The sequence below is a fragment of the Ranitomeya variabilis genome, chromosome 6, assembly GCF_051348905.1.
Source record: "Ranitomeya variabilis isolate aRanVar5 chromosome 6, aRanVar5.hap1, whole genome shotgun sequence".
Taxonomy (NCBI): domain Eukaryota; kingdom Metazoa; phylum Chordata; class Amphibia; order Anura; family Dendrobatidae; genus Ranitomeya; species Ranitomeya variabilis.
Window position 1 is genome coordinate 276,735,736 of NC_135237.1, and position 16,730 is coordinate 276,752,465.

The 16,730-nt window shown below is 43.2% G+C and overlaps 1 protein-coding gene across 1 annotated transcript in view; it reads right to left on the minus strand.

The window, feature by feature from the left end:
* CTNNAL1 (catenin alpha like 1) overlaps positions 1–16,730 on the minus strand; it is a 382,380-nt gene that overhangs the window by 135,391 nt on the left and 230,259 nt on the right. Inside the window, exons 6-7 of the mRNA XM_077269686.1 lie at positions 11,500–11,670; positions 1,528–1,728 (exon numbers count right to left, since the gene is read on the minus strand). Coding sequence (XP_077125801.1) covers positions 1,528–1,728; positions 11,500–11,670 — 372 coding nt within the window. The remainder of the gene's footprint in view (positions 1–1,527; positions 1,729–11,499; positions 11,671–16,730) is intronic.

The following is a 16,730-nucleotide window of genomic DNA, read 5'->3' on the forward strand; positions in this document are numbered from 1 at the left end:
ACAGAGGCTTCAGATCTACCACTTCATTGGCATATAAATTCAAGCACCGATTTCTCGGGAATAGAGGAACAGACTGGCCATGTAAAGGTATTGCTGGCCTTGTCTATGAAACAGCTACATGTGCATATAAATAGTTTGGGGGTGAAATCCTGCTGAGAAAAGTTTAGATGTTCAATAATACAGCATACTAAGTGACAACATATTAAAAGACGAAATGGTCAGAACTGGTCCAGCACTTAGCCCAAATGTGCTTTCATGCCCTGGTCTTTTGTTATGGGTATAGCACATTATAATGATGGCTTTGCAATCTACGGTGGAAGTGTCACAGGCCATAACTCGTTTCACGCTAGTTGCCAAATGGCTTTCATATGGTAATCAAATTGGTCCCCCCTGATTGATGAGCAAACTAAACTGCACAACCAAGCTATAAAAACAAAGACATAGTCATAGAGCAAAGTCAAGACAATGGAGCATGGCTAAATGCTCTTCTCTATAAGTCCTTTGGAATTCAGACAGCATTGCCACAGCAGACTGCAGAGCTGAAAGCATAGTCAGACTGCACACACCAGTAACTAGTAACATTATCTCATATAAATGTAAGACGACACATCATTGAAAGAAATAAAGAGTAGCCACAAGACAGTGAGCTGCTCGCTGAGCAATGTTTCTATCTTATAAAGCATCGGCAGTAAGACTTGGGAAGCACGCTGCTTTTCAAAGCCTAAGAATTAAGAGATTCATCTTCAATCTTCTCCTGATGTATAACCACAATGTGACAGCACTATGGCGTTGTAGCTGTATAAAGAATATTTTTTTTTTTTATTATTTACAACTCTGAATGATGGGAAAGAATCAAACTATAAAAATGTTCCCTGCAAATATTTGTGTCCTTCTGTATTTCCATCTTTAGAAATCAAGTGACTGCTCCACGTGAAGTATTGGCAGAGAGGACTGCAGTCTTCACAAAGAAAAACAGGCAGTAGAAAAGGAAATGTGCCCGGGGCAATGTTATGAACGCTACACAAGGGGCAACTGTTCAGAAAAGGTGGGCAAATATGGACATACACATAATAAAGAAGAAGAACTCCTCCCATTAAATTCATTCTGGAACAACCAATCGCAGTTCAGACCAATTTCTATCCTTGTAATGTTTTTTAAAATAGATCCAGAAATGCCTAGTAAAAGCAACAGATAACCTCTGGATAAAATTACTAAGACAAAATGTAACATTTTGGGAAACATTTTCCTTTAGGTGGAAATCCAATAACCTAGGTTCACCAGAAAAAAGGGTCTCCGCTCGTCAGTATAAGAAAAAAAGACAGTGAAACGCAACCAAACTAAACGCATTAAGAATTCTCAGAGACCGGTGGTCCTTTAATTAGTATAAAATATGGTCTGCGTAAAGGGATGATGTTTTGAAGAGGTTTCACTGTAACAATTTTCAATAAACTAAGAACAGTAATAGTTTCAGGTATAAAGAGGATTTTTCAGAATATAAAAAGAATTACTTTGTTAAAAAGCTCTTACAGCTTGCATCCACACTGAAACCAGCTGTTCTAGCTCCATCTTGGCTTGGTTAGACAATTCCAGAATGCGTTCTCGATTTTCATGGCTGGTGTAAGCAGAGTCCGTGAAGTCCTCTGTGTGCTCCAATACAACTTCTAACATAGTGGAAAGATTCTCCTTCGAGAGGAAATATAGGTTATCTCTAAGTCCTTCAACTTTACCCTAGGAGGGAAAAATAGAGATACTGTAAAAAGCATTATGATGCACTTCTATCCATTGTATGCATATTGTCAATAGATAAGTTCTTATTTAGTTTAAGTGCAGTTTTAAAAAAATGAAAAAAAAATGTGATCCTGTTTGATTGCAAGATTGTAGTAACTGTGTAAAATAAAATGTAAGAACTAATCTGGTCTTTCTGTACATATTCCTTAAAAAGAATAGCCTATTATGTAATCTACTTGTTTTGTGATTGCCATGGTAGCATTAGTGCATCAACTCTTCTGAGCATGAATGGAGAAGAACTAAAGGTACCTTCACACGAAGCGACGCTGCAGCGATAGCGACAACGATGCCGATCGCTGCAGCGTCGCTGTTTGATCGCTGGAGAGCTGTCACACAGACCGCTCTCCAGCGACCAACGATGCCGAGGTCCCCGGGTAACCAGGGTAAACATCGGGTTGCTAAGCGCAGGGCCGCGCTTAGTAACCCGATGTTTACCCTGGTTACCAGCGTAAAAGTAAAAAAAACAAACAGTACATGCTCACCTGCTCGTCCCCCAGCGTCTGCTTCCTGACACTGACTGAGCTCCGGCCCTAACAGCACAGCGGTGACGTCACCGCTGTGCTTTCACTTTCACTTTAGGGCCGGTGCTCAGTAAGTGTCAGGAAGCAGACGCTGGAGGACGAGCAGGTGAGCATGTACTGTTTGTTTTTTTTACTTTTACGCTGGTAACCAGGGTAAACATCGGGTTACTAAGCGCGGACCTGCGCTTGGTAACCCGATGTTTACCCTGGTTACCAGTGTAAAACATCGCTGGTATCGTTGCTTTTGCTTTCAAACACAACGATACACAGCGATCGGACGACCAAATAAAGTTCTGGACTTTATTCAGCGACCAGCGACATCACAGCAGGATCCTGATCGCTGCTGCGTGTCAAACGAAACGATATCGCTAGCAAGGACGCTGCAACGTCACGGATCGCTAGCGATGTCGTTTCGTGTGAAGATACCTTTAGCACTCAGAGTTGTGATTCAAGAAGATTGTGATGCAATCCACAGTGAAATCGTAATGTTTTGTTCAATTCATAGACATTATTCTCAGCCTAACATCTCTAGTCTCAGCAATATACACCAATAATGATTCTACATAATGTTTATCCACATTGCACTCTGGTTATATACCCGTTTTTATTGTTACATTTTGTTTGTATTTATATTTTCTCATATACAGTACAGACCAAAAGTTTGGACACCTTCTCATTTAAAGATTTTTCTGTATTTTCATGACTATGAAAATTGTACATTCACACTGAAGGCATCAAAACTATGAATTAACACATGTGGAATTATATACTTGACAAAAAAGTGTGAAACAACTGAAATTATGTCTTATATTCTAGGTTCTTCAAAGTAGCCACGTTTTGCTTTGATGATTGCTTTGCACACTCTTGGCATTCTCTTGATGAGCTTCAAGAGGTAGTCACCGGGAATGGTCTTCCAACAATCTTGAAGGAGTTCCCAGAGATGCTTAGCACTTGTTGGTCCTTTTGCCTTCACTCTGTGGTCCAGCTCACCCCAAACCATCTCGATTGGGTTCATGTCTGGTGACTGTGGAGGCCAGGTCATCTGGCGCAGCACCCCATCACTGTCCTTCTTGGTCAAATAGCCCTTACACAGCCTGGAGGTGTGTTTGGGGTCATTGTCCTGTTGAAAAATAAATGATGGTTCAACTAAACGCAAACCGGATGGAATAGCATGCCGCTGCAAGATGCTGTGGTAGCCATGCTGGTTCACTATGCCTTCAATTTTGAATAAATCCCCAACAGTGTCACCAGCAAAGCATCCCCACACCATCACACCTCCTCCATGCTTCACGGTGGGAACCAGGCATGTAGAGTCCATCCGTTCACCTTTTCTGCGTCGCACAAAGACACGGTGGTTGGAACCAAAGATCTCAAATTTGGACTCATCAGAACAAAGCACAGATTTCCACTGGTCTAATGTCCATTCCTTGTGTTCTTTAGCCCAAACAAGTCTCTTCTGCTTGTTGCCTGTCCTTAGCAGTGGTTTCCTAGCAGCTATTTTACCATGAAGGCCTGCTGCACAAAGTCTCCTCTTAACAGTTGTTGCAGAGATGTGTCTGCTGCTAGAACTCTGTGTGGCATTGACCTGGTCTCTAATCTGAGCTGCTGTTAACCTACGATTTCTGAGGCTGGTGACTCGGATAAACTTATCCTCAGAAGCAGAGGTGAGTTTTGGTTGGACTTCCTTTCCTGGGGAGGTCCTCATGTGAGCCAGTTTCTTTGTAGCGCTTGATAGTTTTTGCCACTGCACTTGGGGACTCTTTCAAAGTTTGCCCAATTTTTCGGACTGACTGACCTTGATTTCTTAAAGTAATGATGGCCACTCGGTTTCTTTACTTAGCTGCTTTTTTCTTGCCATAATACAAATTCTAACAGTCTATTCACTAGGACTATCAGCTGTGTATCCAGCAGACTTCTGCACAACACAACTGATGGTCCCAGCCCCATGTATAAGGCAAGAAATCCCACTTATTAAACCTGACAGGGCACACATGTGAAGTGAAAACCATTCCCGGTGACTACCTCTTGAAGCTCATCAAGAGAATGCCTAGACTGTGTAAAGCAGTCACCAAAGCAAAAGGTGGCTACTTTGAAGAACCTGGACTATAAGACATATTTTCAGTTGTTTCACACTTTTTTGTTAAGTATATAATTCCATGTGTGTTAATTCATAGTTTTGATGCCTTCAGTGTGAATGTACAATTTTCATAGTCATGAAAAATCACAGAAAAATCTTTAAATGAGAAGGTGTGTCCATACTTTTGGTCTGTACTGTATGTCCTTTTTCTATATTATTTGGTTCTGTGTACAGTGCCTCTGAAGAAGGTCTATGATTTGACTGAACCGTTATTTTACTGTGCATTGCATTTACGAATAAATCCTTTTGGATACCAACTCTAAGGCTATGTGCACACGTTGAAGATTTAGATGCGGATCCGCAGCGTTTTTGGAAGTGCGGAATTATTGTTATTATTTATATTATAGCGCCATTTATTCCATGGCGCTTTACATGTGAGGAGGGGTATACATAATAAAAACAAGTGCAATAATCTTGAACAATACGAGTCACAACTGGTACAGGAGGAGAGAGAGGATCCTGCCCGCGATGGCTCACAATCTACAAGAATTGCATCAAATCCGCAGAGTAGTGCACAAGCAATGTTAGTCTATGTGAAATTGACAACTGGTGTGCACACGCTGTGGAAAAAAACGTGCAGCATATCAATTCATTTCGCGGATCTGCAGCGTTTCTGCACCCATTGACTTCCATTGTGTCAGGCCATTCCGCAGCCAAACCGCAGGTATGAAAAATATCTGCGGATTTGCTGCAGATGTGCCTGCGAGAAACGCTCCAGATCAGGATGGGGAGTGTGTGGGGGCGGACACTACAGGTCCTTCTCAAAAAATTAGCATATAGTGTTAAATTTCATTACTTACCATAATGTAATGATTACAATTAAACTTTCATATATTATAGATTCATTATCCACCAACTGAAATTTGTCAGGTCTTTTATTGTTTTAATACTGATGATTTTGGCCTACACCTCCTGATAACCCAAAAAACCTGTCTCAATAAATTAGCATATCAAGAAAAGGTTCTCTAAATGACCTATTACCCTAATCTTCTGAATCAACTAATTAACTCTAAACACATGCAAAAGATACCTGAGGCTTTTAAAAACTCCCTGCCTGGTTCATTACTCAAAACCCCCATCATGGGTAAGACTAGCGACCTGACAGATGTCAAGAAGGCCATCATTGACACCCTCAAGCAAGAGGGTAAGACCCAGAAAGAAATTTCTCAACAAATAGGCTGTTCCCAGAGTGCTGTATCAAGGCACCTCAATGGTAAGTCTGTTGGAAGGAAACAATGTGGCAGAAAACGCTGTACAACGAGAAGAGGTGACCGGACCCTGAGGAAGATTGTGGAGAAGGACCGATTCCAGACCTTGGGGAACCTGAGGAAGCAGTGGACTGAGTCTGGTGTGGAAACATCCAGAGCCACCGAGCATTCCCCAGGTAAAGCCACTTTTGAACCATAAACAGCGGCAGAAGCGCCTGACCTGGGCTACAGAGAAGCAGCACTGAATTGTTGCTAAGTGGTCCCAAGTACTTTTTTCTGATGAAAGCAAATTTTGCATGTCATTCGGAAATCAAGGTGCCAGAGTCTGGAGGAAGACTGGGGAGAAGGAAATGCCAAAATGCCTGAAGTCCAGTGTCAAGTACCCACAGTCAGTGATGGTGTGGGGTGCCATGTCAGCTGCTGGTGTTGGTCCACTGTGTTTCATCAAGGGCAGGGTCAATGCAGCTAGCTATCAGGAGATTTTGGAGCACTTCATGCTTCCATCGGCTGAAATGCTTTATGGAGATGAAGATTTCATTTTTCAGCACGACCTGGCACCTGCTCACAGTGCCAAAACCACTGGTAAATGGTTTACTGACCATGGTATTACTGTGCTCAATTGGCCTGCCAACTCTCCTGACCTGAACCCCATAGAGAATCTGTGGGATATTGTGAAGAGAAAGTTGAGAGACGCAAGACCCAACACTCTGGATGAGCTTAAGGCCGCTATTGAAGCATCCTGGGCCTCCATAACATCTCAGCAGTGTCACAGGCTGATTGCCTCCATGCCACGCCGCATTGAAGCAGTCATTTCTGCCAAAGGATTCCCGACCAAGTATTGAGTGCATAACTGAACATTATTATTTGATGGTTTTTTTGTTTGTTATTAAAAAACACTTTTATTTGATTGGACGGGTGAAATATGCTAATTTATTGAGACAGGTTTTTTGGGTTATCAGGAGTTGTATGCCAAAATCATCAGTATTAAAACAATAAAAGACCTGACAAATTTCAGTTGGTGGATAATGAATCTATAATATATGAAAGTTTAATTGTAATCATTACATTATGGTAAATAATGAAATTTAACACTATATGCTAATTTTTTGAGAAGGACCTGTATGTGTGTGGGCGGAGACTGAGTGTGAGCGGAGCAGATGTGCGGATGTTAGCGTGTATCTGTGTGTGCGTGTGTGTGGGTGTGCGTGGGGCTGTGTGTGTGTGTGCGCGCGTGTGCGGGGCCGTGTGCGTGCGGGTCTGTGTGTAATCAGGCATCATCCGATGGGACTACTAGTCCCATCCGGCTATGGCTGCTACAGTGACAGCTAGCCGGATGATGGGACCATCATCTGGCTACTGTGTTCAAGTGTAAAAAAACAAACAAACAAAAAAAAAAACACATACACACATACAGTACATACAATTTACAGGACATACTCACCAATCACCTAGTCCCCGAAGCCCTCGATCACCTGGAAAAAAATAAAATAAACCACCATATACTCCCTGATCCAATGTAATCCATTTATTAAGGAGTATCCCACAACGATCGCACCTCGGCAGATGCGACCGCTCTCCAGGGTCTCCAGGATACAATGACAGAAGGTATCCTTCTGCACTGTATCCCTCCGCCGCTGTGAGTACAATATAGTTCATACTGTCAGTTTCGGCACCGCTGCGTGGGAAAATTCTCACGCAGCAGTGCCGTAAAGTGAGAGGCCATTGAACCCTCAGAGATACACTGACAGGAGACAATGGCTCCTGCAGTGTTATCACTGGAGGCCTATAGAGATATCACATCATCTGATGTGACAGCGCTATAGGGGAGATAATCGTGGGACAGTTGTTATTAAATGGACTGCGTCGAACAAGGGAGTATTTGTGTTGGTTTATTATTTTTTCTTTTTTTCCAGGAGATCGAGGGCATCACATGGACTGGCAAAACTGTTTGGTGTTTTATTTCATTAAAATACTTTATTCTGCATGTTTGTGTTTACTAATCCTATAGTTGTTAATGGGTTAAATAATGGATAGGTATCCTATTGACGCCTCTCCGCTACTAAAGCCGGCTTAATGTCACCTTACAATTCAAAGGTGACATTAACCCCCTATTACCTCATATGCCACTGCTACAGGGCAGTGGGAAGAGAGAGGCTAAGTGCCAGAATGGGTGCATCTTACAGATGATTGCGAGTGTTTGTAGCCCGGTGGTGGCAATATCAATAGTCCCTTCCTAGGCTATGATTATCAGCCCGCAGCTGTTTGCATAGCCTTTTCTGGCTATTAATTATTGGGGACCCCACGTCGTTTTTTTTGGAGGGTCCCCCTATTTCAATAGCCAGTAAAGGCTAAATATACAGCTGCGGACTGATATTCATAGCCTGGGAAGATCCATGGGTATTAACCCCTTCCCAGGCTATAAACATTGTCCCCTAGTCGCTGGCTTTCCCTCTCTGGCGCTGAAAATTGTGCGTGAGCCCACTCCATTTTTTTTTCAATTTTTTAAAATAAATTAAACAGATATTGCGCTTAAAGCCAGGGTCACACTTACAAGAAACTCGCACGAGTATCTTGCATCAATACCCGCCACGGCCGACGGCACTTGAGAACGGAGTGTGCGGCTGCATGTATTTCTATACAGCTGAACGCTCTGGTCCCGAGTGACGGCGGCAGTGCTGGGTATCGAGGTGTGAATTTCTCGCAAGTGTGACCCAGGCCTAACGCAGATTTTGTGTGTGTGTGTGTGTGTGTGTGTCTTAATTTAACTCTTTATGTACCACTAGATGGTGGCCGAATTCTAACGCATCGGGTATTCTAGAATATGTATGTATATAGCAGCCACATAGTATATAGCACAGGCCACATAGTATATAGGAGCCATGTAGTATATAGCAAATAGTACGTGGCATGTGCTATATAGTATGTGGCTGCTATATACATACATATTGTAGAATACCCAATGCGTTAATACAGGCCACGCAATATATAACAGTGGCCACGCAGTATATAACACAGCCCAAACCGTATATAACACAGGCCACGTACTATATAACACAGGCCACGCAGTATATAGCAGCCACGTAGTATATTACACAGGCGACGTAGTATATAACACAGGCCACGCAATATATAGCACAGCCCACGCAGTACAAAACACTGGCCACATAGTATGAAACACTGGCCACGTAGTACATAGCAGCCATGTAGTATGTAACGCAGCCCACACAGTATCTAACACTGCCCACGTAGTATATAGTACTGCCCACGTAGTATATAGCAGCCATATAGTATATAGTACTGCCCACGTAGTATATAGCAGCCATGTAGTACTGTATATAGTACTGTCCATGTAGTATATAGCAGCCATGCAGTATATAGTACTGCCCACGTAGTATATAGCAGCCATGTAGTATATAGTACTGCCCACGTAGTATATAGCAGCCATGTAGTATATAGTACTGCCCACGTAGTATATAGCAGCCATGTAGTATATAGTACTGCCCACGTAGTATATAGCAGCCATGTAGTATATAGTACTGCCCACGTAGTATATAGCAGCCATGTAGTATATAGTACTGCCCACGTAGTATATAGCAGCCATGTAGTATATAGTACTGCCCACGTAGTATATAGCAGCCATGTAGTATATAACGCAGCCCACGCAGTATTTAGCAGTGTGGGCACCATATCCCTAAGATATGACTGCTAAGTCTTCTGGGTAATTTCGCAATGCATCTCTGGGACCGGAAGCTGGCGGAAGGCGCGAGCGCATCCTCGGACTACGGAGGGTGAGTATAGCAGTTTTTTTTTTTTATTATTATTATTTTTAACATTAGATTTTTTTACTATTGATGCTGCATAGGCAGCATCAATAGTAAAATGTTGGGGACACACAGGGTTAATAGCAGCGGTAACGGAGTGCGTAACCCGTGGCATAACGCGGTCCGTCAACGCTGGCATTAACCCTGTGTGAGCGGTGACCGGAGGGGATTATGGAGCGAGTGGGCGCCGGGCACTGACTGCAAGGGAGTAGGGAGGGACTAATCGGACTGTGCCCGTTGCTGATTGGTCGCGGCAGCCATGACAAGCAGCTGGCGAGACCAATCAGCGACGGGGGATTTCCGTGACGGAAGTTGCGAACAGAAAGACAGACAGACAGAAAGACAGACAGACGGAAGTACCCCTTAGACAATTATATATATAGATTTTATTATGTTTATTACTAAACATTGGGCTTGGTTCTATCTATCTATAGATATATCTATAGCTAGATGGATAGATATATCTATAGCTAGATGGATAGATATATCTGTAGATAGATAGATAGATCTATACATAGATAATAGATAGATATATCTAGAGATCTATCTATAGATCTAAGAAAAAGAGAATTAGAGCAGCACAAAGAAAGAGTCCGGGTGTAGAGCACCCCCCCAGGCAAATACCAAACCTCAATTATAAAAAAAAGAAAAATTGGAGGCAGCACACCATTTGTAGTGAAAAATAGCTATTTAATCAGCCCAGAAAGCGACGCTTCGGTCCCAACAGGAAGGTTCCTGTTGGGACCGAAACGTCGATTTCTGGGCTGATTAAATAGCTCTTTTTCACTACAAACGGTGTGCTGCCTCCAATTTTTCTTTCTCTTATCTATAGATCTATCTATTATCTATCCATCGATCTATCTATCTATAGATCTATCATCTATCTATTAGTTATCTACCTATCTAATGAAAAAAACAGAGCAGCACAACAAGCAAAAATGGAAGATTTGGGTGCAAGAGCTCCCAAAGGCAAAGACCAAACCTTGTAAGCAGGAACTCAAAAAAACAGGCTTGAAAAAGGTTAATTTGCCTAAACAAACGTCGCTGTCATGAGCTGAATAAAATAGCACCTTTTTTCACCAACAACGGTGTGCTGCTCCTGTTTTTCTGAATTTCTATCTACCTATCTATCTATCTATCTGTGTGTGTAAACATTATTCTTCAATGGAGTATGTAAATGAAGAGGTTGGACAAGAAATGACATCACAATTTTTTTTTTGTTTAATAATAGATCTTTATTTAGCTTTCAAAAACGCATACAAATCCGCATTAAAAACGCATGAAAATCCGCATCAAATCCGTGTGGATTTTTCCGTGCGTTTTTTGGCAAGAAATGCAGATTCTGTGCAGAAAATTCTGCAGGCAAATCTGCAACATGTGCACATAAGAGTGCCATGTTCTTCTCCATTTACTGCTATGGGTTGGGCCCTTTCATGTGTACCACTACTCAAGAGTGCCGTGTTCTTCTACTACATGATTACTTACTCTTATGAGCATGTATATCCAGATGTTTGATCCACACTCTTATGTGTCCCTATGCGTGCACTTAATATAAAAAGCTACTATTATAAGGTATGCTGAAGCTATCCTAGTAGTCTTAGAACAAGCATTTAGTGAAGAGCAGAAAAAATAACCATAATGCCACTTTAAGAGAACAAATTACAAAGTTACCGCCATGTTGGCATCAATTTTCCAGCCAGCACCTATAGAAAGCAAAAAAGACTTCTGATCTGTTTTTAACAAGCCAGGCAGCAGATGGTGTCATCAACTGCTGGGAAACTACTGCAAAAGTGATGTAAAACGTAAACTGGCTGCCATTAACTGAATGTAGAAATGGCAAAAGCTGAAAAAAGGTACAAATGTACTTAAAGATAAAATATTCTGACTAACATACTAATTCATTAACTCATTTATTAGTTTAGTGTTGCCTCTTTAATAATGTCAAGGTCTTCAAATACTTTGAGCACTAAAAGTTAGAAGCTGCAAACCGATCACAAAATTATTCCTAAATGACATTTTCTCACCTTAAATTCTCTAATTCCGGTGTAGATACTGCACGGTGCAATTTCAGGTTCACCATTAGGTCGTGTGTCGGTAACAATTTCAATGACCTGCTCTAATGCCACTCTCATTCTTTGGAAGACTCCTTCTTTATTGATCCGTGCTGACTCACAATCTGGATGCCTTAGACAGGTCTGAGGAGAAATACCGTATTTTCCGGATTATAAGGCGCACCGGATTATAAGGCGCACTTTCTATGAGCGCCTCATAAGCAATTTTGTTTCATATATAAGGCGCACTGGATTATAAGGCGCAGCACATTACCGTTAAATAAACCATAACGCTAAAGCACAGATATATTGCAAGGATCCTGCGCACAGAGCTGTAAGTATCACAGCAACCCTGCACGCCGGTCACATCCACCCTGCGGCCAAAGCTCTTCCGCCCCACCTGCTGTATAGGAACGTCACGGGACCCCTGCACGCCAGCCTCATCAACTCTGCAGCGTGTCTGCTGCACGGGGCTTCAGGAAGATGGCCGCGGGATGCCGCGCGTGCGCAGAAGAGATCGCGGCGGCCATCTTCCCAAAGCCGAGATGCAAACTCGGCTTTGGAAAGATGGCCGCCGCGATCTCTTGTGCGCACGCGCGGCATCCCGCGGCCATCTTCCTGAAGCCCCGTGCAGCAGACACGCTGCAGAGCACTCTTCTGCGCACGCGCGGCCCCAGGAAGATGGCCGCCCCCACCGATGAAAGGGATGACAGCGCAGATCGCGCGCTGTGTCTTCACGTGGGCGCAGGGAATTCGGAACTTGGACATGCGCACACCACTACGCCACCAACGGAAAGCTGGGGAAGAAAAGAGCGCTGTGAACACACCCATCTGACCAGACCAGCCTGATTGACAGGCGAAAACAGCGACTTTGGTAATGTATTTCTCAGCATAGGTGGGGAATCAGGGTACACTACATACACTATAGTAACGCACAGCGCAGGCCCTATTTAACAGTATTTATAGCTCAATCTGAAAAAACGGGGTGACAGGTTCCCTTTAATACTGTTGGAGCTAGATTGTGCTGTGGAACCAGGTGCCAATTAGGGGCGTAATATAAGCGTGCACTTTATTTGTACTTTCACTTTCACTTCGGGCCCGCAGCCAGTTGGTCTTATATATACCAATAGTGGTGGTGCTGTGGTATGCCGCCGCCGACCCCTGCCGCCCACGATAGAGGTAAAGGATCCTGTATGAACCTCTCTCTTGGTTCATATATAAGGCGCACTGGATTATAAGGCGCACTTTCTATTTCTGAGAAATTCTCAACATTTTATGTGCGCCTTATAATCCGGAAAATACGGTAGGTTGGGCGGGTTAAAGTTATATGAAACAGTGTTAAAAGCAATTTTCTTTAAATGGCAAGTCACTAAGAAATGTATTAGAAGATCATGAGAAAGTAAACCATTAATATAGTTAAGTTTATTATGAATTCCTTTAAGTATTTTTGTTCATTACTTCTTTTCTTTGTTATGTAAATCATGATGTAACTGATTTGAAACCCTGTTCTTCTTTGCTTAGGAGACTAGTAGTCGCATTAACCTACGAACAGCAGCCTTTCCCACATGACTATGCACACGTAATACAATACAATATACGGTATATACCAAAAAAGGAGAAACATAGGAGTTTGTGGTAAAAAAAACTTGTAACAAATCTTTATTAACACAATCAAACATGCATTGACAAAGTTTAACCCCTTAGTGACAGAGCCAATTTGGTACTTAATAACCGAGCCAATTTTTACAATTCTGACCACTGTCAATTTATGAGGTTATAACTCTGGAACGCTTTAAGGAATCCCGCTGATTATGAGACTGTTTTTTCGTGACATATTGTACTTCATGATAGTGGTAACATTTCTTCGATATTACTTGCGATTATTTATGAAAAAAACGGAAATATGGCGAAAATTTTAAAAATTTTGCAATTTTCAAAATTTGTATTTTTATGCCCTTAAATCACAGAGATATGTCACGAAAAATAGTTAATAAATAACATTTCCCACATGTCTACTTTACATCAGAACAATTTTGGAAACAAAACATTTTTTTGTTAGGGAGTTAAGGGTTAAAAGTTGACCAGCAATTTCTCATTTTTACAACACCATTTTTTTTTTAGGGACCACATCACATTTGAAGTCACTTTGAGGGGTCTATATGATAGAAAATAACCAAGTGTGACACCATTCTAAAAACTGCACATCTCAAGGTGCTCAAAACCACATTCAAGAAGTTTATTAACCCTTTACGTGCTTCACAGGAACTGAAACAATGTGGAAGGAAAAAATGAACATTTACCTTATTTTTGCAAACATTTTACTTCAGAACCATTTTTTTATTTTCACAAGTGTAAAAACAGAAATTTAACCATAAATTTTGTTGTGCAATTTCGCCTGAATACGCCGATACCCCATATGTGGGGGTAAACCACTGTTTGGGCGCACCGCAGAGCTTGGAAGAGAAGGAGTGCCGTTTTACTTTTTCAATGTAGAATTGGCTGGAATTGAGATCGGACGCCATGTCGCGTTTGGAGAGCCCCTGATGTGCCTAAACAGTAGAAACCCCCCACAAGTGACCCCATTTTGGAAACTAGACCCCCCAAGGAACTTATCTAGATATGTGGTGAGAACTTTGAATGCCCAAGTGCTTCACAGAGGTTTATAATGCAGAGTCGTGAAAATAAAAAATATTTTTTTTCCACAAAAAGGATTTTTTAAGCCCCCAAGTTTTTATTTTCACAAGGGTAACAAGAGAAATTGGACCCCAAAAGTTGTTGTCCAATTTGTTCTGAGTATGCTGGTACCCCATATGTGGGGGTAAACCACTGTTTGGGTGCACGGCAGAGCTCGGAAGGGAAGGAGTGCCGTTTTGGAATGCAGACTGATAGAATGGTCGGCGGGCATTATGTTGCGTTTGCAGAGACCCTGATGTACCTAAACAGTAGAAACCCCCCACAAGTGACCCCATTTTGGAAACTAGACCCCCCAAGGAACTTATCTAGATGTGTGGTGAGAACTTTGAATGCAAAAGAGCTTCACAGAAGTTTATAATGCAGAATCGGGAAAATCAAAAATATTTTTTTCTTCCACAAAAAAGATTTTTTAGCCCCCAATTTTTTATTTTCACAAGGGTAACAGGAGAAATTGGACCCCAAAAGTTGTTGTCCAATTTATTCCGAGTACGCTGATGCCCCATATGTGGGGGTAAACCACTGTTTGGGCGCACGGCAGAGCTCAGAAGGGAGGGAGCACCATTTGACTTTTTGAGCGCAAAATTGGCTGTCGTGTTTGGAGACCCCCTGATGTACCTAAACAGTGGAAACCCCCAATTCTAACTCCAACCCTAACCCCAACACACCCCTAACCCTAATCCCAACCCGATCCATAATCCTAATCACAACCCTAACGATAATCACAACCCTAACCCCAAAACAACCCTAATCTCAACCCTAACCATAAAAAACCCCTAAATCCAACAAACCCCTAATCCTAATCTCAACCCTAACCTCAAACCTAACCCTAATCCCAATACACCCATAACCCTAATCCCAACCCTAATCCCAAACGTAACCCTAATGCCAACCCTAACCCTAATACCAATCCTAATTCAAACCCTAATCCCAACTCTAACCCTAACTTTAGCCCCAACCCTAACTTTAGCCCTAACCCTAACTTTAGCCCCAACCCTAACCCTAACCCTAATTTTAGCCCCAACCCTAACCCTAAATTTAACCCTAACCCTAGCTTTAGCCCCAACCCTAACCCTAAGGTTACTTTCACACTTGCGTCGTGTGGCATCCGTCGCAATCCGTCGTTTTGGACAAAAAACGGATCCTGCAAATGTGCCCGCAGGATGCCTTTTTTGCCCATAGACTTGTATTGCCGACGGATGGCCACACGTCGCGTCCGTCGTGCACTGGATCCGTTGTGTTTTGGCGGACCGTCGTCACAAAAAAAACGTTCAATGTAACCTTTTGTTTGTACGTCGCATCCGCCATTTCCGCTCATGCGTGGCCGTAACTCTGCCCCCTCCTCCCCAGGACATAGAAAGGGCAGCGGATGCGTTGAAAAACTGCATCCGCTGCCCATGTTGTGCACAATTTTCACATGTGCGTCAGTACGTTGGGCCGACGCATTGCGACGGCCCCATACCGACGCAAGTGTGAAAGAAGCCTAACCCTAGCCCTAAGCCTAAATTTAGCCCCCCAACCCTAACCCTAAATTTAGCCCCAACTCCTCTCTCTCCTGCCGGCCGGCAGATGGCAGCAGAGAGCGGGCGCACTGCGCATGCAGGAGGGGATGCAGGAGGACCCAGGGACACCGGTAAGCATAGCAGGGTCCCCGAATCCCCCTATTTCTCTGTCCTCTGATGTGCGATCACATCAGAGGACAGAGAATGACCGATCGTTTTTTTTTGCGACTGCCGGTAAACCGTTAATTACCGGCGATCGCAAAACGGGTCGGTAAGAACCGACCCCGATCATGTTCTTTGGGGTTTCGGCTACCCCCGGCAGCCGAGACCCCAAAGATCCTCCGGGTGCCAGCCGGCGGGCACACTGCGCATGCGCCAGCCATTTTTTTGCCGGAAGATGGCGGCGCCCATCGGGAGCCACGAGGAGCACCAGGGGAGACAGGCGAGTATCGGGGGGCTATCGGGGACCCCATTTCTCTGTACTCTGATGTGCGATCACATCGGAGGACAGAGAAATTAAAAGGGAGATCGCGTTTTTGTTTTGCGATCGCCGGTAAACGGTTAATAACTGGCGATCGCAACTCGGGGGTCGGTAAAAAAAACCCGAATCATGTTCTCTGGGGTCTCGGCTACCCCCGGCAACCGAGACCCCAGAGAAAATCCGACTCTGGGGGGCGCTATTCACTTTTTCCACAGTGCCGTTAATTAAGTACCCTTAACTGCTGCCGTTAAAAGGCGTATCGGCGGTCGTTAAGGGGTTAAAAGATGTGAAAAAAAAGGACACCAACGCCGGCAGCACTCAGCACCATGTTAAATTTTTTGATATTATTGGCACAACGAGAATTAAAATGGATTGTCACATTGGGGACAATGAAACCATCTGGGCTAAGTTACATAGTTACATAGTTATTAAGGTTGAAGGAAGACTGTAAGTCCATCTAGTTCAACCCATAGCCTAACCTAACATGCCCTAACATGTTGATCCAGAGGAAGGCAAAAAAAAAACCATGT